The sequence below is a fragment of the Aphelocoma coerulescens genome, chromosome 3, assembly GCF_041296385.1.
Source record: "Aphelocoma coerulescens isolate FSJ_1873_10779 chromosome 3, UR_Acoe_1.0, whole genome shotgun sequence".
Lineage (NCBI taxonomy): Eukaryota > Metazoa > Chordata > Aves > Passeriformes > Corvidae > Aphelocoma > Aphelocoma coerulescens.
The window spans coordinates 4780801-4807747 of record NC_091016.1 but is presented as its reverse complement, the minus strand read 5'-3'; the positions used below and the strand labels follow the sequence as shown (position 1 = coordinate 4807747).

At 50.3% G+C, this 26947-nt stretch overlaps 1 protein-coding gene across 4 annotated transcripts in view; it reads left to right on the top strand.

Annotated features, from left to right (window-relative positions):
- Window positions 1-26947, top strand: part of BCL11A (BCL11 transcription factor A) — a 136797-nt gene that overhangs the window by 60564 nt on the left and 49286 nt on the right. For all 4 annotated transcript variants that reach the window (XM_069008899.1, XM_069008898.1, XM_069008900.1 and 1 more), the window contains exons 1-2: window positions 5015-5364; window positions 11024-11353. In XM_069008899.1, the coding sequence (XP_068865000.1) occupies window positions 5310-5364; window positions 11024-11353 (385 nt within the window). In that variant the 5' untranslated portion in view covers window positions 5015-5309. Of the gene's footprint in view, window positions 5365-11023; window positions 11354-26947 lie in introns of those variants that run through there.

Here is a 26947-nt window from a genome sequence, read left to right as displayed (position 1 = left end):
GGGTTTTATTCCAGGTCCTGCCTAGGGCGAGCCGATAACGAAATCTTTCTGTCACCTGGCGCTCAGATGTCTGTGATCCTGCACGGACTCGCTGCTGTGTGTGCTGTGCTTGCTAGTAAGAGCTTGCAAAATCGGAGTTTATTTTGAGCCTTTATTAAAAAGGGGTGGGGGAAGGGGGGGAAAAGGAGAAAAGGCAAAGCAGCGTGCCCAAATTTCTCCTGCGGGAATACTAATGCATGTACTATTTCTAGAACGTGCAAGTCCTCTGCTCATTCACGGGAGTCAGCCTGGTGTGATAAGAGTTCCACCCACGTTGCCTCCGCCTGATTGAGACTATCAAGACAGTGTCGGAAAGCACCCCGTGCGATCTGCCGTTACATAATGCAGCCCAGCTCCGGGGAACTGGCAGAGTTTTGGAATTTGTGTTTGGTCCTAATGTTCTGTAATGTTGGCAAGTGAGATTCCTGCTCTGAGTGAGTGACAGTTGGAGCTTCGAAGCAGGAACATTTGCCCACCAAAGTTGCTGAACTCACCCACTGCCAAGTCTGTCACTGAATTAGCAGATAGGCAGGGACAGCAGTATGTGGCATGAACTGTGTCACACTCCTTTTGCACCTTTGGGTCCCAGTCCTGTGTGCCTGCCTGTGAGACGGAGGAAGGCCACACGTCTCAATGTTAGACAGTTTTATGTCCCTTTGTACAGCAACCTCTAAGTATCTCACGTGCTTGAATGTAGGGAGGACTACACTATTTCTCAGGCAGAGAGCTGAGGTATGAGGAAAGGGACAGATACATTTTGGTAGATGTAAATCTTAGACTAATTTTTACAGCATGAATGTTCTCACCTGGGCACTGTCCTGCTACTGCAGGTTACTGCCATTGTTGTGGGACAGGGATGGCTTCCCACCCCTGCTCTCAGCTGCTCCAGGGCACGAGCTGGTGTCTCAGGGCTCTGGTTCACATGGGACAGTTTGAGGTGGGATGGGCACTCAGTCAATGAGACAGACCCTTCTCTAAGGTTAGTTTCCACCTGGAGGCAGCCTGAAACCCAGCATGGCTCTGATTTCAGCGTGTACCTCAGTTTGCTGAGGTGTAGGGCCACGTTTCCTCCAGCTGACTTTGCTCTGGGGCTAGGAGTCCGTAGCCAAAGAGCAGCTGATAACATGGCCAGGGTGACAGCAGCTCCAAACTCTGCAGCAGGACTGCCAGGCATCCCCTGCAGCTTGGGCAAAGAACGGTTGCGGAGGAGCAGGAGGTGACACAAGTTTGTGTCAATCCATAGAATGTGATCACTGGGTCATCTTCTGTGCTGGCCTGGGTTTGTTTTCACCTGCTCTTCCAATCTGCCAGTGTTTCTGGGTGTTAGCAGTCAGCATTAGGGCATTTCTCACTGTGTTTACCTGCCATTTGCACTGGGTTTGTTGGTACAACCCAGCAAGCGACGGCAGTGTGCAAGAGGTACAGACAGGGCTAGAGATGCTCGGTGTGTCACAGAGGTGCTGTCAGAGTGGAAGCAGAGATGCAGGAGGGGCAGCTTGTGGGGTGCAGTGGGGCAGTGACGGGGTGCAGCGCCCTTGCTCCACAGCTCTCCTGGGGTGCTCCCAGCCCCAGCTGTGCCCCTGGCCCTGCCTTTGCCGCCGGTGCCGGGGCCAGCTCAGAGGCAGCTCACCCCCCTGCGCCCGGACGCGCTGGGGACCGTCCCCGTGGGGGGCTGACCCTGCTGGCACCATCAGCCTCTCCGGCAGCGCCGGGGGCCATCCGACCCCTCCTTTCCGCGGGGTGTCCGAGCCCAGGACACTGACGGGGGACCCGGCGGGGGGTACCGTGTCTCGAGGGGCTCAGCCCGGTCCTGCGGCCGAGGGCGGCCCCGCATTCCTCCCCATAGCGAAGGCAGCGCCCGGCACTGGGCTGAAGCTGTAGCAAACTCCCTCGCAAGAGCTGTTTGTTGACCACATTCACGTTCAGAGCCCTGAAGCTAAAAGCACTTTACACCATAAAATAAAAGCACTGTCTTTTTTTCTAAAAGGTTACGTCTGGAGGCCACGCTGCTCATACTTCATACAGAAAACTACTGAAAGGGCTATGAAATCCTCTATGATTTACACTCCCTCTCAGTGCATTAGGATATAGATCTACTCGACTCTAAAAATACTGTGGAGTTTCTAACCGACGTGAATATATGTGCATTATTTCAGAAAGTCTGTTAGAAAACTTGTCAACACATTATAAAGCATAAACCAGGACTTGGCCATTAAATACAGAGATCAGAGACAAAATGTATACGGCAGGAAGTACCGAGAAAAGTCCCTCCATTCAAAAAAAAAGTCTATTAGCTAAAAGTTTACACACAATATACACCAAAAGGTTTAGAGCGAGAGCGTGGACCGCAATTACAAGGCATAAATGGAATCAGTAGGGGCTTTACAGTCCCCAGCGCAGTTAGCTGGGTTGCCAGAAAATAATTTTAATATTGTCATAATTTATTACCCACCGAAAGCCACATCAAGGACTGTAAATACAGTCACTTTGTGTCCACGACTGCTCGTTAAACAGCCTCGTTCCCTTCCCCTAAAAATACAATGAAATAAAAACCCACCTGCATTATTAATCTGCGGTCATGCCGTGTTAAAAATGTCTTCTCACTCCTTTTCTTTCTTGAGGTTTGTTATCTCCCTCCAATCACATGACAATGCGAAGCGCTGGGGGGGGGGAGAGATACAGGAACGAGGGGGAGCCCAGCACTGTAGCGATCAAATGCTAATATTAATAATTATCCAGCCAGGATGAAATATTATTTTTAAGGCAGCGAGTTTCCATTTAATTCGAGGCATTTTTACGGTGCTGGAATTAAGGGCATGCTGATGGTAAGAACATCCTCGCTGCCATTCATGAAAGCATCTGTAAAATTAGCTCCTGACTGTAGGTTTTGAGATGCGGTCTGGGAAGTCACCTCTGGAATCTCAAACACGGCACGATAATGAAACAGATTTAGTTGTCACCAAGTGCTTAATTTGCTATGATTTTAAAAAAAGAAAATCAATGAAACGATGCCTGTGATTGGGAATAAGCACAGGTAGGTGTTCTGATGCAGGTTGGCTTTAGAGAGAGTAATGAATTGTAATTCAGAGGAGTGTTAACTGCGAACCGCAGAACCTTTCAGGGGTAATAAAGTCATTACTTTTTACATTGCAGCCACCTTCAAAAGCTTTATACGTACCATTAGATATAAATCAAGCCCCATATATATATCTACATCTCCGGCACAGACACACACGCCCGCGTTTCGCGCAGGGACATGTGCACGCCTGGCACAGCCAGCCTTGCGAGCGGCGTGAGCCCAGGAGCCGTCGCTCTTGTCACCTGCGGCTGGGTCCCCCCGCCAGGTCCCGCATCTGCTCCCGCACCCTGCCCCGGCAGCCGCGGGGCGCATCCCCGTGCCTGTGGATAAACGAGGGGAGCGGGGGCCGAGTGGGGGCTGAGCGGCGGCGGGCGGAGCCGGGGGGCGGCTGGCGGGAAGCTGAAACCATCCCACGGCGGAGCGGCTCGGCCCGGCCCCTGACAGCTCCGCCGGTGCGCGCTCGGGCTCGCCCCGCCAACAGGTCCCCGCCGAGCCCCGGCCCCCGCCGCCCCCTCGCTCCCCCGGGCGGCCGCGGCTTCGCCCGGCAAAGTCTCCCTTACGGCGGCGGGCAGCTCCTCGTTCCCCCGGGCTCTCGCCCGGCGCTCCGCTCCGGCTGTCCGCCGCCGTCCCGGGCACGGTTACCCCCTCGCACTCCCTTCGCAGCCGCACTTTGCTCCGCACACCCGTTCGCCTCCAGAGCTTATTTCTACCGCAACCTGATCCCTCCCGGTGCCGGCAGCGTCCGCCTCGCTCCGGGTCCTTTTGGCGAAGTTGCAGCCGCCGCCGCATCCTCCCAACTCCAGCCACTTCTCGGTGCCTCCTGCCGCTTCGCCTCCCCCCCTCTCCCGCCCTCCCCCGTTGCCAGCCCGCTGCCCGCGCCGCCCCGCCGCCGGCAGCCCCACGTTTCGCTTTCGTTCAGAGCCCGTGGCTGCGGGCAGGGCTCGGAGCGCCGCCGGGGGAGGAAGGGGGGCTCCGGGGCTGGCGGGCGCGAGCAGCCCGCGGGGAAAGCTGCGAGGTCCCGGCCGCCCTCCGCTCCCCCCCACCCCGCTCCTGCGGCTTCTCCTCCCGTGCCTGCCGCTTCCTCGCCCGCCAAACTCCGCTCACTGCTCCCCCGCCCGCCCCCGGGGCAAGGCCCGCCGCTCGCCGCCGAAGTTTCCCGCGGCCCGGCCCCAACCCCCGCCGCCCCCCAGCTCCCCGCGGGGCCGCCGCCGCCGTCCCCCGGGGACGGGCCGCAGCTCCCGGGAGGAGGGGACTCGGCGGCTTCGAGGGGGATGGGGGGGGGCGAGCGGGGAAGCCGGGAGCCGGATGCTCCCCCCCTGCTTTTTGGGTGGTCTCCGGTCCTACCTGGCTTCCCCCAGCTCCCCCACGCCCGCGGCCAGCCTGCCCCGCAGCCCTCTCTGACCGGCTCTGGCTTCATGGATGTGTTTGCTTTTCCAGCGGGGGTGTGCGTGCGAGAGCTGCCGCTGCCTGCCTGCCTGCTCGCTTTCTCCCGCTCCTTTTCCTCCCTTCTCTCTCCCCGTGTGCGTGTTTAATTTCCCCCCCTCGCCCCTCTCCCGGGTCTCCTCTTGCACCCGCTCCTCCGCGGCCACTCGCGGCTCCGGCCGCCGCCCCCTCCGCCCCCGGCCCCCCGGCTCCATTCGGCAGCGTGCGCCGGGCGGCCGGTGCACCCCCCCCCCCGCCGCGCCCCCTCCCCTCTCCCCCCTGCGATCACTGTCCATTGGCTTGTCCTGCTCTCTTTTTCATGTCCAGCCCCTGATGAGTGTCCATTGGTGTTGCCTTCGCCTTCCCTCCTCCCCTCTCCCCGGCTTGCCCTGCCCATGTTTTGTATGTCTCTGTCCATCCAGGCTCCTGACGTTCAAGTTCGCAGGGACGTCACGTCCGCACTTGAACTTGCAGCTCAGGGGGGCTTTTGCCATTTTTTTCATCTCTCTCTCTCCTTCTCTCTCTCCCTCTCTCTCTCTCTCCCTCTCTCTCTTTTTTTTCCTTGCACAAAAAAAAAAAAAAAAAAAAAAAGCCATGACTGCTATCCCACAATTCATCTTCCCTGCGCCATCTTTGTATTATTTCTAATTTATTTTGGATGTCAAAAGACATTGATGAAGATATTTTCTCTGGAGTCTCCTTCCTCTCTAACCCGTCTCTCCCGATGTGAACCGAGCGACTCACAAGCCACCGAAGCCACCAACCCACCATGTCGCGCCGCAAGCAAGGCAAACCCCAGCACTTAAGCAAACGGGAATTTTCACGTAAGTAACCCGGAGAGCAATTTATTTAATTTCCCCTTCACGGATTTAATTTTTAATTCGAGCGAGAGCAGGGAAAAAAAAAAAAAAAATTAAAAGTGAGAGCGAGTGAGCGAGTCGGGGAAAAAAATTAACTCAGTGCCGGCTCGGGATTCTCAGCATTCCGGTTAATTTCTCCCTCTCTAATTTAATCACCTTGATGACTTTTCTTCTCTTTCTGCCCGTGCCCCTCGCCCGCCGGCGCGCACTCCGCTGCCCCACTCCGCGCTCGCCTCTCGCCTCCCGCTCTCCGCGCTGTTTGGCGGCAAGAGCGGCAGCTCTCGCCCCGGCACCGGGAGAGGCGCGGGCGAGGTGCGGGGCTGCCGGGGGCACAACCGGCCGAAAGTGGGAAGAAATTCCTACGGGAGCGGCAGGCTGGACGCCGGACACCGCGGTGGCCGGGCGGGCAGGATGTGCGGGCGAGCGGAGCGCGGAGAAAGTCCGGCGGCCGGAGCCCTCCGGGCTGCCGGCGGGCTCGCCCCCTCGCCCCGCGGCGCCCTCCCGGGGGGGGCACAACCGAGCCGGGCCGCCTCCCTTTTGTTACTGCCGCGGGGTGCGGGGTGGCCGTCCCGCCGCCCCCCGCTCCCCGCCGCCCCGGGCCGGCGCCGTGCGGGGCTCCGCCGCCCCGACCTCGCCCCGCGCCCGCCCCGCCGCCGCTCCGGCTGGGGCTGGGGCGGGGGGCGGCACCGGGCGGCGAGGGAGCCGAGCCGAGCCGCGCCGCGCCGGCTGGGATTCCCTCCTCGCCCTCGCCTCGCGTTCTCCCGCTCGCTTACTATTTTTTGGAAGATTTTCAAAAAAAAAAAAAAGTGGAAGTGGATTTTGATTGGGAAAAATCTCGTGTCTGAATGTTTACAAGCACCGCGTGTGCGGGGAGCCTCCTGCCAACAAACACAGGCGAGAGCGAGCCCGGGCTGAGCACACACGCGCGCACACAGACACGCACACACACACTCGCACCCTCACACCCGCGAACGGCCCTTTCTCGCCGCCGCATTTCAACCCCAAACCAAATCCGCTCTCCCCGGGAGAGAAAAAACAAACCCCGAGCCCCACCACACCGTTCGCAACAAAAACTCTCCGGCTCCCTCCGTCCCTCCCTCCAGCCGCCACCACACACACCAGGGCTAGATGCAAGATAAGCGGGAGCGCTCTTTGCACAACAAAAGGCAACTCGAGCTGGAAAGGTTTGGGGCGAGGGGGGTGGGAAGGAAGGGAGAAAAAAAAATCCCCTTTTCCTCGAGGTGAGCCGGGGGGAAGGGGAAATGCTGCATGCTTCTCCTCACTCCTTTTCCCCCCTTTTCTTTATTTCTTCCTTTCTCTCTCTCCCATTACTCCCGGCGGGTTTTGTTTCCTCCCAGGGATTGCAGAAAACCCAGGGCCAGTTCTTCCTGCCAACCATCCCCGGCTCCCTCGGCCCTTCGCAAAACCCCCCAAACTTTCCGCCGTGATTTCTCTTCCCCCTCGACCGCCCAGACATTCCAGCCAGGTTCGCACATGGAGCGAAGGAAGCGGCGCTGGCTCTATGCAGGCGGCCGCTCCGCCGCGGGCAGGGCCGGCCGGGGGCTCTGGCTACCCAAAGTTTGCCCTAAAACCCGGGGGGTGTCGGGGGCTCAGCCCCTCCCCCTGCCCCCACTCGTTTTTCTGCTCTTCTCCCCGCTAGTTTTCGGGGCGCCTTTTTTTTTTTTTTTTCAATTTATATTTTGTTGTTATTTTTTTTTTAATCGCTTAGCTGGGGATGGGGTACAGCATCACTGGCTTATGGGGGTGGGGGCCCCCCTGAAAATGGGGTACGGGGTGTGCTTTTCCTGGGCAGCCCTGGAAGTGGGTTGCGGGAAGCGGGGATCGCGGTGGGACCGGAGGAGGCGGTGGGGGGCTCCGACTCGCCCCCCGGGGCAGCGGAGACGGGCGGGATCCCCGCGGCTGCTTCTCGCCGAGAAACCCGCGGGCCGGCGCGGAGTTCCCGCACGTGCGGGCGGGAGCGGCGGCCGGGACGGGCCCGGGGGGGGTCCCTCCGGCGAGAGCCGCCCCGGCGGTGAGGGGGGGGGTATGGGAGGGCCGGGAGCTGGGGGGGGAAAGGGAGGCCGGGCCGGGGGAGCGGCGCGCCGGGGGATGCGGCGGCGGGGCCGGGGCCGGGGCCGGGGCGGCGGAGGCGGCGGGCGGGCTCCGTGCCCGCTTCGGTCGCTAGGAGGCACAGCGAGATCAAACAACCGGGCAGCCCCGCGAACTTGAACCTGGCCGGCTCCTCCGCTGCCTCCCGGTCGGCGGGAGGGGGAGGGCGCCCAGCTCCCTCCCCTCCACCCCCCCACCCCCCCTCCTTCTTCTTCTTTGTTCTTAATTTTGCGCGGAGTTTGCTTGCTCCGGGAGGCAGCGGGGGATGCTCGCCTTCCCCCTCCCCGGGTTTCCCCTCCCTCCCCAAAACGTGTTGGCGGTTCCCATTGTACCCCCAAGTCTCCCTTTCCTTGCACCGCACGATCCGAAGACACAAACTTGGGATTAAACAACCCATCTCCATCCTTCCCACGGTACGGTGCGGGGAAATGCCCCGGCAGCGCATCCGCGTTGCCCCGCGGGCATTTCCCCGCACCGTACTGTGGCACACCCCCCCCCCCCCCACCCCCCCGCCCCATCAGCCCCAGTACCTCCTTTCTCCCGACACTCCAAAATCCATCCCGCTTTTGCCGGTGCGGTTGTTTTGGTGGCTGGGAACAGGGGGAAGAAGGGGGGAGTAGGAGGGCGAAGGGGGAAAGCTGAAAAGACATGTTGGTGGAAGGGCAATTTGCATGAAAAATAGAGATGGATGATTAGGGACCCAGGCAGGGAATTTTGATTGCCCCAGAATTAAAAGATACATCCTGCAAATCAGAAGCAAGACCAGGTGAATAGTATTCTGGTGTTTTCTTTGTAATCCTGGTATTCTATATTATGTTCTAAAAGTAGCAGTAATAATAAAAAGCATGGTTTTTTTGCTGCCTTTGCCTCCGTCAGGAGCCAAATGTTTTGCAGCGAACACGGTGCCAGCCGTATTTCATACATTAGTATATAATTCTTGTTAATTAGCAATAATTTACGTTAAGAGCATAGAAAATGTTGAGGTTACAGGTTTTATATCTGTACATTTGATCATCTTGTTATTTTCAAGAACTTTGCCTCCTATAAAATTAATTAGGTGAAATGTGGAGGTGTAATCAGCAACCTCTGAATTACCACTTCATTTCCTGGTTTTGATTGTAAATCAGCCCAGTCCATACAGACTTTTAGCAAAGTCTATTTTTGTTCAGTGCCACTTTTAACTGTCTGGTGTCGAAGCAGCGGGTTACCTTCCCCTGCTAAATAATAGTGACAGCGTCAGAAAGGAATCAGGCCGCGGGAAAACATTATAATTGAGTAATGATTATGCAGAGCTCCTCGCTAAGCCAGTTGTAAGGGGAACACGGGTGGTTTTGTGTCTTTTTGCTGCGGAGGGTCGGTGAGCTCGAAGTTAGATTCGCAAAATACCTTTGTCTGCGGCGTGCAGCGAGCTACCGGTGGAATTAGTCCTGCAATAATTTACTCCCTCGGTCTGAACGCAAGGAACGGCTTGGGGAGAAAAACGCCATGCCCGGCAATCCTGCAGAAACAGCCTGCTCCTCTGCCGGCTTCCCGAGGAGCATGAGATGCACGTTGTGCCTCCTCTCCTGTCGGTCTGTAAGTTTAGAAGAAAGCCCCAGCGATTAAGACATTGTTTTTATTAATACGAATGTAACCTTCATATTCCTGTGGTTGACCTTATGTTAAATTAGAAGTAGTACTAGAGGCAAGAAATGATGGACTGGATCCCTGTGTCCTAGTTGGAGCTGAGGTACGGCGAGGTAGTGTGCTCTTTCAGTATTATTTTACGCAGCACAACTGGGAGCTACTCCAGATCTTCCTCCTCAATATTCAGCCTAGGTAGGGTTGAAATAAATTTAACCTGAGTTCACTGGATTTTTGCACTTTATCAAAATCAGTTCCAATATTGTGCAGTCAAATTAAAATCTATTTTTTGATTCTCTGTGGCTTTAAGTTCATTAAATGTGAAATTGGCAGCTAACTAAAGAAGGTCAGGCTGATTAACTGTTTAGGAGTTGTATTCTGTCTCACTTGCGTTACCTGGCAGTGTTTTGATGTGGGTTGTATTTGTAGTACCCTCTCCTCCTGCTCGCTGCTGTTAGCGTGCCTGTTGTGTTGCGCAGACAGAGGAACACCAACATGCTGCTGGTATTTATTTTTTTTTCCCCCTCGTGAAAGGCAATAGTGATGGAGACTGCACAGGATTGCCAAGGTATTTCTCTGCAAATTTAACGTAAAAAAAATAAGCCAACAGAAAAGAGAGCTGAGTCTGCCTCGTTAAAGCATCCACTGACGATTCTGTGAGCAGAAATAGCCTCATAATGAAGCTTTTTGGAGCTCATTCAGAAAATTTGTCAACTTTGACAACATTAGGCAAGGTATTCTGAGTTTAAAGAAGGCGCTTCTCACTGTTGCGAGGAAATGTGGCAGTTGCTTGGCCAGGCTGATTTTTAGATGCTGAAGGCCACCAGTGCTAACTTGTTCAAGATAATTTAAGCATTCCCTTATTTCAGGATTAAAAAACGCGAAATGACTGATTGCCTGATTTCCTTAAGTACTAAAAAATATCCTATCCAGCTAATATCTCTGAGTGGACTCGGTGGTAATTTGCTGTTTATTTGGATCCTGAGGAGTAGCTCAAAAGTGAGAGGTGCCTCCCCCGCCCCGAAGGCATTTCTGCTGCACTTGCTTTTTATCATTTTGGTTTTCTGCCATATTTATTTATTTATTTATTTATTTGCCTCGTCCCATCCCCCCTCCTCCCCCCCTTCGAATAACTACCGCCTTCAGGATTTTTTTAAATTGGAAGCCGCAAACGGGCCGATGGGGACAGTGACACAAATCCATGTGTTTCCATCTGCACGTGTGTTCTGAGGGCTGGATGTGCCCCCTGTGTCGGGTGCCTGGGTGTGTGTGGCCATGCAGGCTGGCTCTCCCCCTCTTCTCTTTTACACACATGCACACATTACCTGCACAGCCTGAACAGGCAATGTGCAGTGTGTGTATTGAAACTCCTTCTGTCCCTGCTGTGTTTCTGAATTTTAGAAAGTGGGTCTGGTCTGGCTGGTGGAAGATACACACCCATGTGTGTGAGAGCGTGTGCAGTGCTTTTAGCCTTGAATTCACGTACATAAATAATACATTTAGCAATAAAACACCGTTTTCCCTTCTCGTCGTAGTACCACAAGAGTTTCACAGTGTATTCTTTCAGCCTGTCCATTTAATTTTAGCACCGAATTGTTCAAGGAGTCAGAAATTTGCCTTCCTGTAGCAACACAGAAACAGTTGCCGTGCTTGCCCTCTGAGTTCTGCATGCTACAGCTGCTCCTGCAAAATCTCTTCCCTGTAACTGATGAATCCCTGTCCTCAGTGCTGTGCTGACAGCCGTGTTGCATGGGTTTGGTTGGGGGGGAGCAGGCGGACTTGGGAGCGGGGTGTAATATTCATGAAGAGGGGGCTCGGCGCTTTCCTCCCCCCGCGCCCGGTGCCTTTCCCGAGAGCTCTAACCATTCTCCTTTTGTTTCTCAAACTGCAGCCGAACCTCTTGAAGCCATTCTCACTGATGATGAACCTGAACATGGCACATTGGGAGCTCCGGAAGGGGACCACGACCTCCTCACTTGTGGCCAGTGTCAGATGAACTTTCCGTTGGGGGACATTCTTATTTTTATTGAGCACAAACGGAAACAATGCAATGGCAGTCTCTGCCTAGAGAAGGCTGTGGATAAGCCACCTTCACCCTCACCAAGTGAGCTGAAAAAAGCATCCAATCCTGTGGAGGTTGGCATCCAGGTTACGCCAGAGGATGACGATTGTTTATCAACGTCATCTAGAGGAATTTGCCCTAAACAGGAACATATAGCAGGTAAATTAAAGCAAGGAGAAGTGTTTGCGAGTTTATTTCTGTTTCAGTTGCAACGTAGCATGTTGGCAGTCGTGCACTAGTGTGTCTGTGTGTTCTGCTCGCCGTGGCGGCCGGGGTGTCCATGGCCTCCCTGCCTTGGGTTAGCGGTGTTTCCTGGTGCCTGCACAGCGGCAGGAGCAACAGGCACGTGCCGTGCCAGCCGGTGTTTCTGGCGGTATTGTTTGAGGCCACTCTCGTGATTTGCCTGCATTGTAGTCACTGTCTCCCGGTGCCTCGCCTGCCGGAGTGCCGTGGGAGGAGGGTTCCGAGCCTGCCGCGCGAGAAAGCGAGGAGCTTTTGAGTCTTTGGCAAAGTCAGGGGTGAAAGAGTTAACCGAGCATCAGCCAGCCTTGGTTCCATATTGGCTGTCAGCGTATGGACTGTAATTAAACACAGCCCCATGGCAAAGTGACACCACCGACCTTGACTTTAAGATGCCATTTTCGACTGGCCAGGCCAGAGTAGAGAGGGCAGTTGCTGAAGCGCACAGACATGCTTATTCGAAAAGTTTAAGGGCATGTTGGAAATTTCAAAAGGTTGGTTTGACAGGAAAGGCTACTCTCTGCAGCCTGCCTCCTCAGCCAAATGATAAATGCTTCGCTGTGCTCTCTCTTGTCTCTGATGTGGTTTTGACAGATGTATCTTGATTTTGTTTGCGGTTTACACAACCACATGTCAGCCGTACAAATGTCCAAGGCAGAGTTCTGTTTTGTGCAACAAACAATGTGAAATGTAATTTAAAAAAAGAAAAAAGGGTAAATAATTTCGTTTCATAGCATATTTTTTTATTTTTTTAAAAAATCAGACAGCCATTGGCCATGCAGGTATTTTCACAAATGAGGTTAAAAAAATAACAGTATACCATGTGAAAGAAAATCCCAGAGCCCTGGTAGTGTAACAAGGCACGCTCTGCTTTTAAAACCCTGCTAGTAAACAAAAGTACTGCCCATTTGCAGCGAGCATTTCAAATCAGTTCAAACCACGCTAATACTGCCAGTCGAAAAAGGCGAGACCACAGCGTATCAGCCCCAACGAATGCCTGAACCAGTTTCAAACTCCCCCTCCAGTGCTGTTTGGGATGCGGCACTGCTGGTACCTCTCTTCGGGGAGCCCACAGGACCGCTCGGGGTTGTTGGAGGCACAATACATCATCACATGATGTGCTGGAGCTTGTCTTGGGCTTGCTTTGGCCACAAAGTTAAACCATAATAGGGCAGTAGGCGCTGGGAGGTTCAGCGGGATCCTCAGCCTCCCTGGCCTCCAAGCTGGTCTCCAAACTGTGCTGGAGAGCTGCAGTTTTGGAGGTTTTGTGGTGGCAGCAGATCCATATCGGTGCATGGGTGTCTGCCTGCGCACGTGTCTGTGTGCAGAGCCATGTGCGTGCACACGCAGACGTCATGTGAATGAGCTTGTGCTGTTTCTGCAGAGTAATTGGTATTTCCTTGAAATGTGAATATCTCTACATTTAAGCGGAAACGGAGGCTCAGCTACTGCTGAGCTACATTTTGAATGAGACTTAAACCCCCAATAATTCCCTGTATTGCAGTTTCCCAGACAAGGATGTTAAAGGTGAGGTTTTTTTTCCCAGAGTGGTAGAGGGCAGTGCCCATTTCCATGTGCTGCCTGCAATCTGATGGAAAGCGAGCAGAAGTGTAGGGCATGATTAATGAAGCAGGAGCCTGGCGGAAGGGATTTGTAGTCTTCCAAGCTCTGGAGCCATACTAAATCACCAAATATGGAGGAGCGGCGGTATGATGTAACGCTGTATTTACGTACGGCGCCGCTCCGCTCAAAAGACAAAACACAGTATCTGTCAAGCAAGAATTAAACATGCTGTCATCCCCGTGGTCCCAGATAGGTCCCTGGGCTGAAGGGATGGCCACGCCGAGGAGTTCTGCATGAGGGGAACCTCCTCTGCTGAGGGATTTGCTCTGGCACTCGTTTGGCGCGGGAGGCTCAGCGAGCCAAGTCTCCCTTTCGTGTGGCGCGGGTGATGCGAAGCGAGGAGGATTTGGGCTTGCGTGCCGTCATGGGGCTGTTAATTCGGAAAGGGCCGTGGTTTTAACTGACTGTAAATGCTTCTCTGGGTGGAGGTGGTGGCTGAGGACAGGGGCATGGTGGCAGGGCCTGATCCTGCTCTCTCTTACACCCTGCTCGCTCTTAGACGTAGGTGGGCTTGACTGGGAGCAGGCTTGGTGTCATGCAGGAAGGTCCACAGAGCAAGCCGTGAGTGTGTCCTGAGTAGAGATGGAGTTGCAGTTGTCAGGGCTCTTCTGCTCCAAGTTTTCTGGCTGTGGTGCCCAGCTGTGCCTACGGATGGGAAGTCCAAGAATGCAGGTTCTCTGCACCTCTCTGGCTGGGCCAGAGCCGAGTGACGCTGGGGTCCCTTGGTTATTCCTGTTGGTTGGAAATGCAGCCTGCCTTTGGGAGGAGGAGAAGGTGCACCAGGAGTTGTGGGGTCTTGCGCTGTTCCTCCCCTTCGTGTTTTCATCTCCCTTTTCACTTGGATGAGTTCAGCTCCCTCGTGTCACAAAGAAGTGTGGTGATAGCTGGAGTGACCACTGCTCGTAGCCAGTAGTTTGTGGAGTCCAGCAGTAAAATTTCCAGTGAGAGTCTTGGAGCCTGAACTGTGGAGTTCAGGCTACAGGAAGGCCCCTGCAGAGAACCTCAAATTCTTCCAGTTCAGCTATTTATATCTGACTTCTGTTCAAGAATGCAAAATGCAAAAGATTTGAGTGTGTAATTAAAACAAAAAAGACAGAGGGTGCATTTGGAAAAATACACAAAAGTTGGGGGAAGTGATTCTTTTTCCTAAGAGACCAGAAAATACATATTTTGCAGCAATATAAAAATGTACCCAGTTAGTTGTGAGGCTGGAAGAGGTGTTCCAGGTTAGCCCTAGATACAGAGGTGCTGTGGGTGAGCTCCAGGTGCAGTTTGTTCCCTGCCTGCAGTTTTGTAGTCCGTAAGTTGGGGTATTACAGTAGAAGAGAATCTTAAGTAATGGTTAAAGATCTACAGACGAGAAAGGAGGCAGCGACTCATTCAAATGCAGGGAGAAATGATGTCTGATTTAACTGTCACTAGGCTGCTCGTTATCCTGCCGATTTCCAGAGACAGAGATGAGGACAGGAGCTTGCTTACATGTGTGTGTGAAACGTGTGCAGCAGCCGTGGGATCCGTATAGGTGCAGGCATATGTCCGTACCTGGCTCTTCCATGTGGGTGTCTGCCTGTGCACAGCTCTGCCTTGCTATAAAATTTTGAGTGGTGCTGATCCAGCACTGAAGCTGAAATGCCATAAATTTAACTGAAAATTAATAGGATATGTTGTGTGGGTCCAACGAGGCAGCTTTCATCAATATGTATGTCAAAGGCTCACCACCAGATACCGGCAGCCCGTGATTTGCAGTGAGGGCGACGGCAGGGCTTTAGTTATCCGCTCTCGTATTTTACAATAGGGGGAAATATTAACTGAAGTATCTGGAGATCAGTGAACGTAAAATCGCTGTTCACTTATTGTAAAGGCTGAGGAAATATTTATCGCCCGCCCATGTCAGGTTTTGGCGGTTTGTTTGTTGAATGTATAAATCCGAGGGAATTAATGAAAGGTTGGGGTTTGGGTGAAGAAGGATCTTAAATGTTACTTGGATGCAGTTGGGGGAACACTTTGGAGTGCTGCTGCTTATTCCCCTGTATGATGCCGAGTGTGTATCCGCGGATGCTCTATTTACCGTACAAAGAGGGGGAGGAGGAGGGGAGGTCGTTTTTACTGCTCGAATCCTATATTCTCAAGCTGCTTGTGACATTCAAATAAAACACGTGGGAAAATAATGTAAGAAATCCCTCTGTCTGCTGCAGTCGGGGGAAGGTGAATGTCATTTGGTACTAAATTTCAGACTGAGTGTATTTGATTATTACAGGTCTCAGGAAGTAACATCTTTAAGCAGAAATTTTCTTGGGCTGTTATTAGTAGTTGCCGTTATAATTCGGTAGGTTGTGAATGTCGATTTCTTGTTGTGTTTTGTTCTGGAGACAAAAAAATACTGCTGTCTGCACTGAATAGTTAGCATTGCATCTGGACAATAACATGAAAGCTTAAAGATAGAGAAGGGGAAGAAGGACTATGGGAAGATTTTGAAGTCAAATTCTGTCTGCTTTCCTCATACAAAGAAACAGAGAGCACAGGCTGGGTAAAATATTGCAGGCAGGAAAAAATAGTGAGGGTTCTACCCAAAGGCTCCCGCTCCCGAGATTTGGAGCGCTGCGTACAAGCTGTATTTGTAAATAAGACAGAGAAAGGTTGTGAACCGGCAGCTTGGCTGTTTTGTCAAAGTACAATGTCAGAGAAACTCTTTCTAAGACAAATTGTAAATAGAAGTGTCACGATGATTGCATGATTGAGCTCTAGAAGTGTCTTGCAATTGTTGGCATTGTCAGAAGACTTTTGAAAGCTTAATTAAAGGCGGTGGCCTGTGCGGCTGTGAAATTTACTTCTCGGGGGGGAAAAATGTAAAAAATGTAGGGGATCAAAAAGTTGTTGTAATGCTGCTCGCACGGGGATACAGAGAAGAGTCAATAGTTTCCCTGCTTTCCCTGTTGCCTTTTATAAATAACGTTTTTTGAAGAAGCAAGCACATGACACCAATATCATCCTTTGTACGCGGTAAAGATTGTGTTAGTTTTCCTATTCCCTGCTGTTCCAGACAGTTAATGTAAAAATGGCTCTTTATTGGAAACACAAATATGAGTTCACTCAAAGCACAGAAACAGGGTAGAAAGTTTTCCTCTGCCTTTGCCTTCCAGGGGAGCATCCCAGTGTTGTGGTGCCCTGAATATTTCTAGTGGGTTTTTTTGTTTCCTGCAAATCAGATCTTCGGAGAGGATGAGAAGTATATTTTCTGTTCTTTCTCCTCTTGCAAGGGACACTGAATTGTGGAGCTGTCCACAAGCAGAAGCATCACCGCATCCAAAATGCTGGTGGTTGAAGAGGCAGCCTGGCACACGTTAAGTTCCATAAAGATCTTGAAAGGTGCACGTTGGCATCACGTGCCAAAAGCTTTGAAAATCATGCGCGTAATAACGCAAGGCTCTGTGTGCAGAGTCCCAGCAACGAATGCTGGGTGATGGAAACTGAGGCAGGGAGTAAATTAAACACCTTCTAATTAGCCCGGTGGGAGAAGTAAAGTCTTCCCTAAACATTCCCATAATTTGGTAATGCCTCTTTTAAAGAGGAGGAGGCCTATTAGCATTACCCGGTTTTGTATATGCAACTCTGAGCCCACGAGCTCTTTCTTGTTTCATTCAAATAATAAAGACAATTAAAGAGGCTTGCGAGGCACCGTCAGGCAAGGGGAGCAGAGCCTCCAGTTGTTTGCCTGCATGCATCCTCATTACGGAAATTTTTTTGGACAAAATTCCCTTCAAGCTTCGGTCTGTTTTTGTGTCCACTAGTACCAGCTTTGTGCAATAAAAGGCGTTTAGCATCAAGCTGGACATGGCCTGGCACAGTGCCACTTGTGTTTTGTTGGGGTTTTTTTTTTAGCTAATCGCTGAGGATCTCTCGTTACCTTTCTGCTTGTTGTGATTTTGTTCGGGTCATGATGCTGCCAGGGATGTTGCGAGTCCAAGGAAGTCGTCTTCTCCCTGTGGCAGGCATTTGAACACAGCTTCCATCCGGGAGCACTGGGGTTTATGTGCCAGCTACTGGGGTATTGCACAAGTCCATAAAACACGTCAAGTCCATATATTTTAATACATTAAGACTTACGTATATGTATATATATTCATACTGGTAGCATGGCCCTAAAATTACCATTGGGTGGTGGGTTTTTTGCTTTTCCCTTGGGCTAATGAACATAATTTTGTCTCACTGTGTACACAGACAGTAGCTGCAGCCTGACGCCTGGTGACGTCGGATGTAGCAGGTTTGGGCCCACGTAGGTAGACACCAGTACATGGATTGCTGTGATTTATGGCATACTTTTAAAAATAACAGGCACATTAATGGACCCACAAACCACCCAAGCGGTTGGGATGATCTGATAATGAATTTCCATGAAACTCAGCTCGCTCCGGAGGGCCCCCATCTTGGGTGCGCGTTGCTCCGCCAGGCGTGGATCAAACTCTTGCAGGAGCGGGACCGGTGGCTGTGGACCCCTATGGATGAGCAGACCAAGTGCTCACATTATTCACACCCTCCTGTGTTAATGCCAAACGCGTTTTAAAGCCCATAAACATCCTCCCCATCTCTCTAATCAGGTTTAGTATGCAACGCATCCCGCACGGGGTTCAGCCAGTTTGTTTTCCAACCTTTATTGGCCAGCTGCACTCGCTGTGCATCTTTAAAATATTTCAGCGAGGTTTTTTTTACTCTTCTATCACCCAGGCTGGTAACTTGGTGGCTCATTCTTCATTCGGAGGTGGCATTGCCTGGGGTTGGCGAGGGAAAGGTTTGCGGTGTGGGGTGTGGCGAGGTCAGCCCTGATCCCAGCAGGGAATTTGTGTTCTTCATTTGCCTTTACAATCGGAGCACAGCTACTGTACCTTGGAGCAGCTCTCAGGTGTGAGCTCAGATGGGCGCATGTAAATGTCCTGTCAGATGCAACACAGGAATATTAATGTTTCCTCAGCACCATGCTATAATAAAGCTGTACACAGGCAGCTTAATATGCAGCCGGGCTGGGGAATTGTATAAAACTTCGATAGCCCAGTGTGAATGACAGCGGTGGAAAAAAATATTCAATATGCCACAGTTTGCATTCTTGTTTGCCTTTGATCTAAAGCAAAATGAAAACATCCTCTTCTTTCCCTCCTCGTTCTGAATAGGTGCCCTTCTTCTGCAAAACTGGAGAGTAAGTAAGAAAAGAAAACAAAGTACAGGGCACGGTGCAGAATTATTTGAAGCACATTAACTCCAGCCCGCTGGGGGATGTAATTTTTTCAAGTATTAGCAAACATTTATTTTTTATACTTGGGATTGTTGGCATTGCTTTTCATTCTTTTTTTAGCATCTGGGTCTGGTTGAAACAAAGAAAACAGTCACCACAAACAGGGCTGGAGCCCCCTTTGCCCCCTGGCTTGGGCACAGCCCAGGCTGTACATCCTCCTCCAGAGGTTTCATTTGCATCTTCTTGTGTGTTCAAATCTTCAGCTCCGTCCAAAGGTGTCTGTTTTTCAGTGTGGTTGTGTTCGAGGATTTTTAATAATGTGCTCATTTAACTGAATCAACAGCTGTCAGGAGCGGTTGTAGTAAATCCACAAAATGCACAAAGAAAAATACATACGTTCCCTGAAACAAAACACTTGAAACAAATTGGCTGCCAAAAAAAGCTGCTGAATTCTGGGTTTGCAGACAGTGCACCAAAGTGTTTATTCTCTCCGCTTTCCCCGGAGACCTCTCCCCGCTTGCCTGCTGCAATTCTGCTGGAACTTTTTACCTGAACAGGTTGCTGTTAAAGAAAAATCCCACCACTTCCCCCTGTTTGGTGGGTACAGAGCTCAGCTACAGCTCAGATTTTTGTTTTTCACACTTAATAGCTGAGACACCAAGAATGGGGCAAGAAGCAAAACCCAAATAACTGCATTGCCGACAAGGCAGGGAGGCTCGCTGTCCCTGTGAAATAGGTGCCAGGAGAAGCAGTGCTTCCTCTCTGCCCTTCCAGGTAGGCGTTGTCGGGTGCTTCAGAGGGTGCACGATTCCCACCGGTGTGGGTGTGCTGGTGGAGGGAGACCTGGGGAGCTTTGGTCAGTCAGAACCAAGGACTTTCTGCTTCCATCCTCCCCTGCTTTGCATAGATGCTGAACAATTACACCTACAATTTGATCTTTGCTGCAGATAGAAAAACCTCTGCCTAAATAAACAATGGAATTACTGCTGAACAACAAAGGCTTAAAGAAGAGCCCTGCCTTTAGTGGTGTTATTGTTGTTGTGGATAATAATAATATTATTATTATTGTTATTATTACTGCTATTACTACAGCTATTACCTTTTTAAAATTATGCATCACAGTTCCTTGTTCCTTTAGGAAGTAAGGAGTTTAATTTTGCATTAATTGCTTGCCTAATTGATTTATCAGGTAGGGAAATATAAAATGCGAAAATAAAAATGTGTTGTGTTGTATCCTTCCTCCCCCCCCCATATTCACAACAATTAATTTGTCACCCAGCATTACTTTGCTTCAGCGTCACAGCTGGGGTTTTTTTCTGACATTGGATGAATCATCTGCGTTTTGTTGCATTTTATACTGAGTTTATTCTTTGTGGAGCAGGAGAATAGACCAGCAAAACTGTCGTTCTTCAGCCAGGGCATCGCAAGTGCTCGGAGCATTTACTGTGTGAGGGTGGCCGGGGGCTTTTCCCCGTGTTTCTCTATTACTGATGCTGATTTTCATGTTTAGGGAAGAGTTGCTGCTGTGCAACGAGAAACAGTAGTCCAGGAGCCTTGTTCTCTTTGAGGAGCTAGAACACAGTGGGATGCATTTGGAAAAAGAGATAGAGGCTGTATTATTTTGTAATAAACTATAAACTGTCCTATGTTAAATTTGTGTTACGTTAGAAAAAATCAATAAGGAAAAATTAAATTCTGATAAAGATACTCTTGGATCTTTGAAAACAACTGCTGTCCTTTTAACTAAAACATTTGAGGAGCTTCAAAGAGTATGTATTTCTTCTGATCTTAGAGCTGTGTGACTGGTAGCAGGGAAAAAAAATCTTATTCTACATACAAGTGGATTGCTTAACAAGTCAGCACAGACACATACTTGTTTGTACCATAGAGATAAAAATTCCTGTATAAAAATAATTCAGTTGCTGACAGCAGGCATTGTGCTGGGGCTGCCTCTTTTGTGTTGGCCGGGGGTCAGGGACCACGGCTCCCACTTTCTGCCGGGGGGAAAGCTGTCACGATCACTTGCTGGAGCCTGGAAATAAGTTAATTGCTTTATTTTAAGGAATGCTCAGAGCCCAGTAGTGTGGTTTTTACGTCTCTGGAAACAGAAAAAGAAGGGGGGGAAAAAATCTCCTAATGGGGGACATGACTTGAAGGCAGTTTGGGAGACGTGGCCTTCAACAGCTCGGCGGCCCGGCAGTAGTTTCTAAACTTTTGTTTTTAATCTAATTCTGATTTATGCTGTCACGTCTCATACTGGCCTTCCCTGGACTCTTGTGTGAAGTAATGTTGGTGTTGGGGGGAATTGCTTAAAACTGGGGACTCGTGGCCAATCCAGATGTTGCTGTTGCGGTTGTTGCGGTTGTTGCACGGCACCAGGTCCTATTTTGTTCAGTAAATGTTAAAAAACGAGGCATTAGCACAGATCCAGGCATCCTCTGTTTTGCTCTGCAGGGGTGCAGGTAGGATAAGCCATGAGGTTGGAGAAGGCTAGTGAAGTGGGAATAGGAATTATTTGAACATTCATCCATCCTTCAAAGTCGGGGTGCCAGGGAGGCAGCCAGCGCTTCCCTCCCCAACCTCCTCCTGGGATCTCTGGCAGAAGCGTATCTCGCTCCCCTGCTCTGCACCCTTTGGGATGGCTGGATCAGGCCCCGGCGGGGCTGGCCGAGAGCGGAGCCAAGTTTGGGAGCGGCCAGCGGCGCTGAGCGGTGCCCCCGCAAACTCCGCTCACTCGGCGGCTGCAGCTCCGCTCCCCGGGAGCACAGCGACTTTCTCAGTGGCACGCTCCGGTGCCGAGATCTTTTCATCCCTCCCTTTTAAATGCAGCGAGTCCCTAAAATTAATGCTGCTGCACTTTGATGAAAATAATGTTTTTATAATACATTTGCTGTTTACATGGAAGATGTGACTTGAGGGAAAAAAGGCTTTTTTGGAGGGTGGTGGAAATCTTGTTAATCTGCTCTCGGAGAGCGGCACACAATACTGCCTATGAGCAAGTCTGTGCTGCTTTTGATAAATTACCATGTTTAGAGATAGGTTTGGCTCTTAAGGGCTTAGTTTTCTGAACAAAGTCCATAACAATGTTTTCTGCCTCTGTTTGTCTCCAGCCCCTTTGGCTTGACTCGGAGCCCTGTGTTTAGTTGAAGCTCCGTCTGGAAGATATAACAATTTTGCATTAAAAAAATAAGGAAATCACAGGAAGAAAAACCCTTTTGCTTTTTGGATGAATCTTACTGATAATTTGCTAAAGCTCATTTGAATTTTAAGCACTTCTTTAATCTTCAAAGGCTAAATTGCTTTATGAATATGCATGGTGTGGGCAGACTTTAGTTCATTACCTAGTTGTAAATTCTAATGACCATTAGGTCCTTGCAGTAATTGCGAATTGTTTTGCATTTTTGATTGGCCTATTAACATGTGCATTCGGCACACATCAGGCCAGCCTGTCAGGCTGCTGAAGGAGAAAAAAAAGGTGAAAATTGTTTTATAGCACCAAGATTCTTAGATTTTCAATCTTGGAAAATTGATGATGTAAAAAAATTAAAGCGGTGTTTTTTCTTCTCAAGATTGAAAGTTCACCAAGAGATTTGACATATTTAATTTACATGATGACTTTGCACTCCTTCATTAATGCAATTTGCATATGAAGCTGTTGTTAATCACTTTTGATCATGTTTTGTGTATTAGCTGCCTCAGTGGCTCTTCTCCCTCAGATGCTCCAGTAGAAAGCAGCAAAATGATGCATCTTCTTGCCAAGTTTCCTTTAGTGAATTGAGGAATTAGGAGTCTAACCTTGAGTAATTAAATATGTTCTATCAGTTCTCTTTTAATGTTAAGTACACTTGGTTGGAAGTGTAGAAGGAAATTGTTCCCATTTGGGGGAGACATTCCTTTAAAAAATAATTCTATATGTATAGATAGACCAGAATTCTTTTCTGTGCTCCAGAGATGCCAGGGCTGGAGGGAGAGGTGACAGCAGGGCAGGATGTAGCGGTGCCTGGACCCTTCTCTGCGTGACCAGTGTTGAAAGCCTGTGCCCTATGCCCCATCCTGTGCTGCCTGTGGGTGCAGAGCTGCTGCTGGCATTGGGGTGGTGGCCGTGCCTTTGGGGGACGCTGCATAAAGGGCAGGGAGTGCCCTGTTCGTAGCAGCAAATCGTGCTGCTGGCGCTGCTCCTCTTCCACTCCAGTCTTCCAGTTGCCTCATCACAAGGAAGGGTCTTTTTCTCCTGCCTGTCCGGGCAAGGTGTTATGCATCCAGCCCTGGGAGGGGAAAATGGGAGCAGCCTGGCTGGAAGCCTGCCCAGCTCTCATAACCTGCCCGGGCATCCGCGCCCGGCCAGCACCGGAGGCCATCCACCACCCCTCCTGCCTGGCTGGGGCTTGGCCCGGTCCCTGTCCCCTGTCTCTCATGCTGGCAGCACCGCAGTTCCTGGCTGTGGGATCGGGGCCTTGCCTTTGCTTCATCCCTTCGGTTGTCCAGCCTTGGTAATTGATGCTCAGCTTTGGTTGGAGAGTTTATCACTGGGTAAGAAGATGAATCGGAGGGGTGAAATGGATACCCTGATTAAAGGAACTGCTTAATGAAAGAAAATAAACGGAGAGGGAAAAGGACCATTCTGGAAGGAGCAGAAGTATAATTTTAACCTCGGAGGAGACCTGCTGCTGCCCTTCCATGACTTCCACCCATACCACGCTAAAAGTGTGGTTCAGTTCAAAGTTGTTAATATTCAGCTGGGAAACAGTATCCAGAACACAAATAAATTATTAAGTGCATGAACTTTTTCGGCAGTAAGATGAACTGATGGGGTCCATCTGCGAGATCCAGGGGCTTTTTATTTGTGTGTGTCGAACGATTCTGCCCTCTCCGACTTCATAGCCTTTGGTCCCTGGCCAAGTGCATGCATAATTGATTCCACACGCGCTATCATTTTCTTGATGTAATTGCTTTAGTAAGATATGTTGAAATCTGATGGATAATTTACTATATGAGAATGACAAAAAGGTAAACGTTTGTGTTTTGCGCCGGGCGCGGAGAGTGCTCAGGTGACCCGCGTGGTGAGGGGAAACCCACGTGGACCATCTCCCACGAGCAAAGATGGAGGTAGATCGCTGGAGAAGTTCAGAGCAAACTCTGGAATTAATTGGAGTTTTACAACACAGGTGAAAGCAAAACAGTGGTGTTGTTCGGAAACTTTCAATTTTTTCTGGAGTGATGACTTTTTTGCTTTTCTAATTGCCAGAATGTGAACTCAGAAAAAAGTTCTCTGCAGAAGGCAAGGGGGGGAGTATTTTTAGAAATCAGTGTGTCCTGGACTTGCTGCCCTGTGATGCAGAAGGTCCTGACACTGGTGCCTTGCCTGGCAAAAAGATCTTCTCTCTTGGCTGTTTAAATAATCCACCAAATTAAAGTCAATGCCTCACTTGGGCTGGATATATTTTTAGAGATTTCAGCAGTCTGTAAATATCAAATCCACCTATAATTCCATCCACATCCAAAGGAAAATGCTCCACTTGAAAATTTGACATCACATTGGTCTTTAAGAAATGATTTGTTAATCTTCCTTTCCCCCTTGCTTCCCAGTCCTGGAATATTTTGTTTTCCTTTCCGTAATTTTTTAAAATAGACTTTTGAGGTGGTGTAGATACAAAAACATTTTCTCATTTTCTTCCCCCCCGTGCCATGATGTTTTCAATGTACTAAAAGAGGAAAAAATATCGAAGGCAAACCCACATAACTGTAGCAAAACTGTTTTTGAGCAAGTCATAATAATGAACAACACATGATCTGAAATGTGATCAGCAAACATATACTTATGCCAAGGAATTTTTGCCATTCACATACCAAGGTTCTGTAAATCAGTAAACCGCGGCAGAGGAGCCCCCGGCACAGCGAGGGGAGGCGCAGGAGCAGGAGCAGGAGCAGGAGCAGGAGCAGGAGCAGGAGCAGGATGGGCTGCCTAGCAGAACTGTCTTGTTCACAGAGCAGGGAATGGGAGCAAGTTTTCTCTCTTCCACCTTCCTTGTCTCCCTCTTGGTCCACACACCAAAATGTACAGCCTCTAAAGAGGGACAGTGCAGCCTGATCTGTCCTCAAAAGCAAAAGCAGACAAATAAGTAGCAAAGGGATGAAATTTCATCACAACGTGGTTTATGGGATTTTCTTTTTCCTTCCCCCACCTCCCCATGTTACACAGAACCAAAATGTAAATTACTTTCTGGTCCTAATTGGATTTAATTATTTCTTTAGGAGAGGATGGGTGGGAGGGGGTGGGAATGGCACACAGCTGTCCTAACAAAACAAAGGAGCCAGAAAACCCTCACTTTCCCCCATGTTGGCTAATAAACGGTGCAGAGGATCTTAGTGCTGGCAAGCAAATGGAGCGCTGTGTAGACCTGGGGAAGGGGTAAGCGCTGTCGGCAGCCGGGAGCATTAGGGAAAGGCCAAGCTAGCTGTTAGGAAGTGCCCTTAAATGGTGATTCGTGGTTTCCTATTAATTTCTGTGACTGCCCTGTGTTTTAGAGCACCCAGCCTGGCCCTTCCCTTAACTTAAACCACGTTGCCCAGATGCCTCGGCCCTGTGGTGAGACCCACCCTCAATAGTGGGCTGCGAATCTCGCCGGCACGGCTCACCTGGGAAGCACCAGCTCCCTGTGGCACTGCTGGGAGGGACTGGGGGTGGATGTGGGTGCCAGCGGTGGGGTCCGTGTGAGCTGAAGTTGCTCTGTGGGTTGGTGGCACATCACGCCCGCGGATCTCCAAGAGCTTTACAAGCTTTAATGAATGTGACCACTAACGTGATTTATAGTGCGATTCATTATTGGTATTGGAGGGACTGTATTCTTATTTTGTCATTTGCTGTTAAAATTAATACAGTCCATGCTGGCTATAAAAGTGTATTTGCATTTAATTGCAAGTCAGAATGAATTAGTGGATATGATTTAAACCTGAACTCACTCCCTAAAAAGAAATCTTCAGTGGGGAAGGAAAAATCAAGCTCTGTGCTGGATTTCTTTGGTGGATGTAGGGATGGAGATGGGAGTCGGGGAGAGGAGGGGGCAGGCGGGGGCTAGGCTCTTTTTTTTTTTTTCTTTTTTTCTTTTTTTTTTTTTTTTAATTCTTGACGTTGCTTTCAGCAAAAAATGCCTTTGCCAGGAGGGGCTTAGGCAAAGTGGTCAAGCACATCTGCTCCTGGGAAGGTAGGGAAGAAAAGAGGTTACTAGTAATAGGGCAGCAGCACAAAGGGAAAATTGTACACTGGAAGCATTAGTCTCCTCGGCGGTGGTGTGGCCAGACTGGTTTAGCAGACAGGATGATAGATTGCTTTGTCAAGGGTCCCAGGGTGTGCCCTGAACTTGAAGCACTTTGTTTATCTTGAATAGAAAGGGAAAAGCACAGACATAATCGATGTCTAGTTTTTTAGGAGGGAGGAAGAGGTAGAGGAGGGAGCGAGGGGGTGGTGGTGGGGGGGAGGCCCTGGCTGTGGCTCTCCATTAACAGATGAACTTGGCTGAAGTCCAGAGTTTGATGAGAGAGTGTCACAGCTCCAGAGCCGGCCAGCCTTTTCAATAATTTTTTTTTTAATACCTGCTGACTGTACATCAAATGCTCCCAGGTCTTTTGGCTAAAGGCAAGAAGAGGGAGAGAGAGGGGGAAAAAAGACACAGCTCCATTTTTTCCCTCTGAACCAGTTGAGACCAGTCCCTTGGCCACGCATGCAGGTTCTATCATCTTTCCTGGCTTGCTGTTGGGAAAAAAAAGAGTTGTCGCTGTGCCAGTAACCTGAGGGCCCAGGACAGGAAAAAAAAAAGGGGGGTTGCTGTTCTGAGAGGCAAACTAAAGTTGAGAGTGTGAGAGCAGGAGGGGCTTGCGCGTGTCTGGGAGATTTCAGAGATAGCAGGAGTTAAATTGGGGGGGGTGAAAAGCATCTGCAAGGCAATCAATGCCTGCCTGGCTGGGGAGGGTGAACCCTGGGGGCAGACCCAGTGCAGGCCCAGAGCTTATGCACGACAGCACCTTTCCATGCTGGCTCCCACCCATTCAAATGACTTTATGAGAAACAAAACCAAATTAATCCCCTAGTGCAGACCTGTGCTGGGTGTGAAGGTGGCTGCACTTAGAGCCTTCATGCAGCCCTCACAGAACATTTCTGGGCCGTGCCTGACGTCGAGGTGCTTCACTGGGTGGTGAGAGTATGGACAAAATGCTGTGGTGGTGTAATAAATGCTGTGGTGGTGAGAATAAAGACAAAAATCCTTGTAATGCCGTGGTGGTGAGAATAAAGACAAAATCCAAGATATTTGCTGGGTTATCGTTGTTTTTACTTAAGAGTTCCTTGCTGAGCGAGAGGTGGATGTGGTGGGGATGTAGTAAAGGAGGCTGCAGGGATGCTCCGGGTCGGAACTTCCCAGGGGTGCCTGGCTGGGCGTGTGGGTGGCCCCAGAGCACCTGTGACTTGGAAACACAGTCTGAATTCATGGTTGTTTTGGGTATTTTTATTTTTTTGTTGTTTCCGATTATGCCGTTTCTGACAGTTGTTCAGCTACTTACCAGCCTTGGCAGGAGGCTGAGCCTGTAACATCCTGACATTTTTGCTTTTTAACAGGCCAGTCTCATCGTGCTGGAACAAACAGCAGCTTAACTGCATTTCACTCTGGCTGATT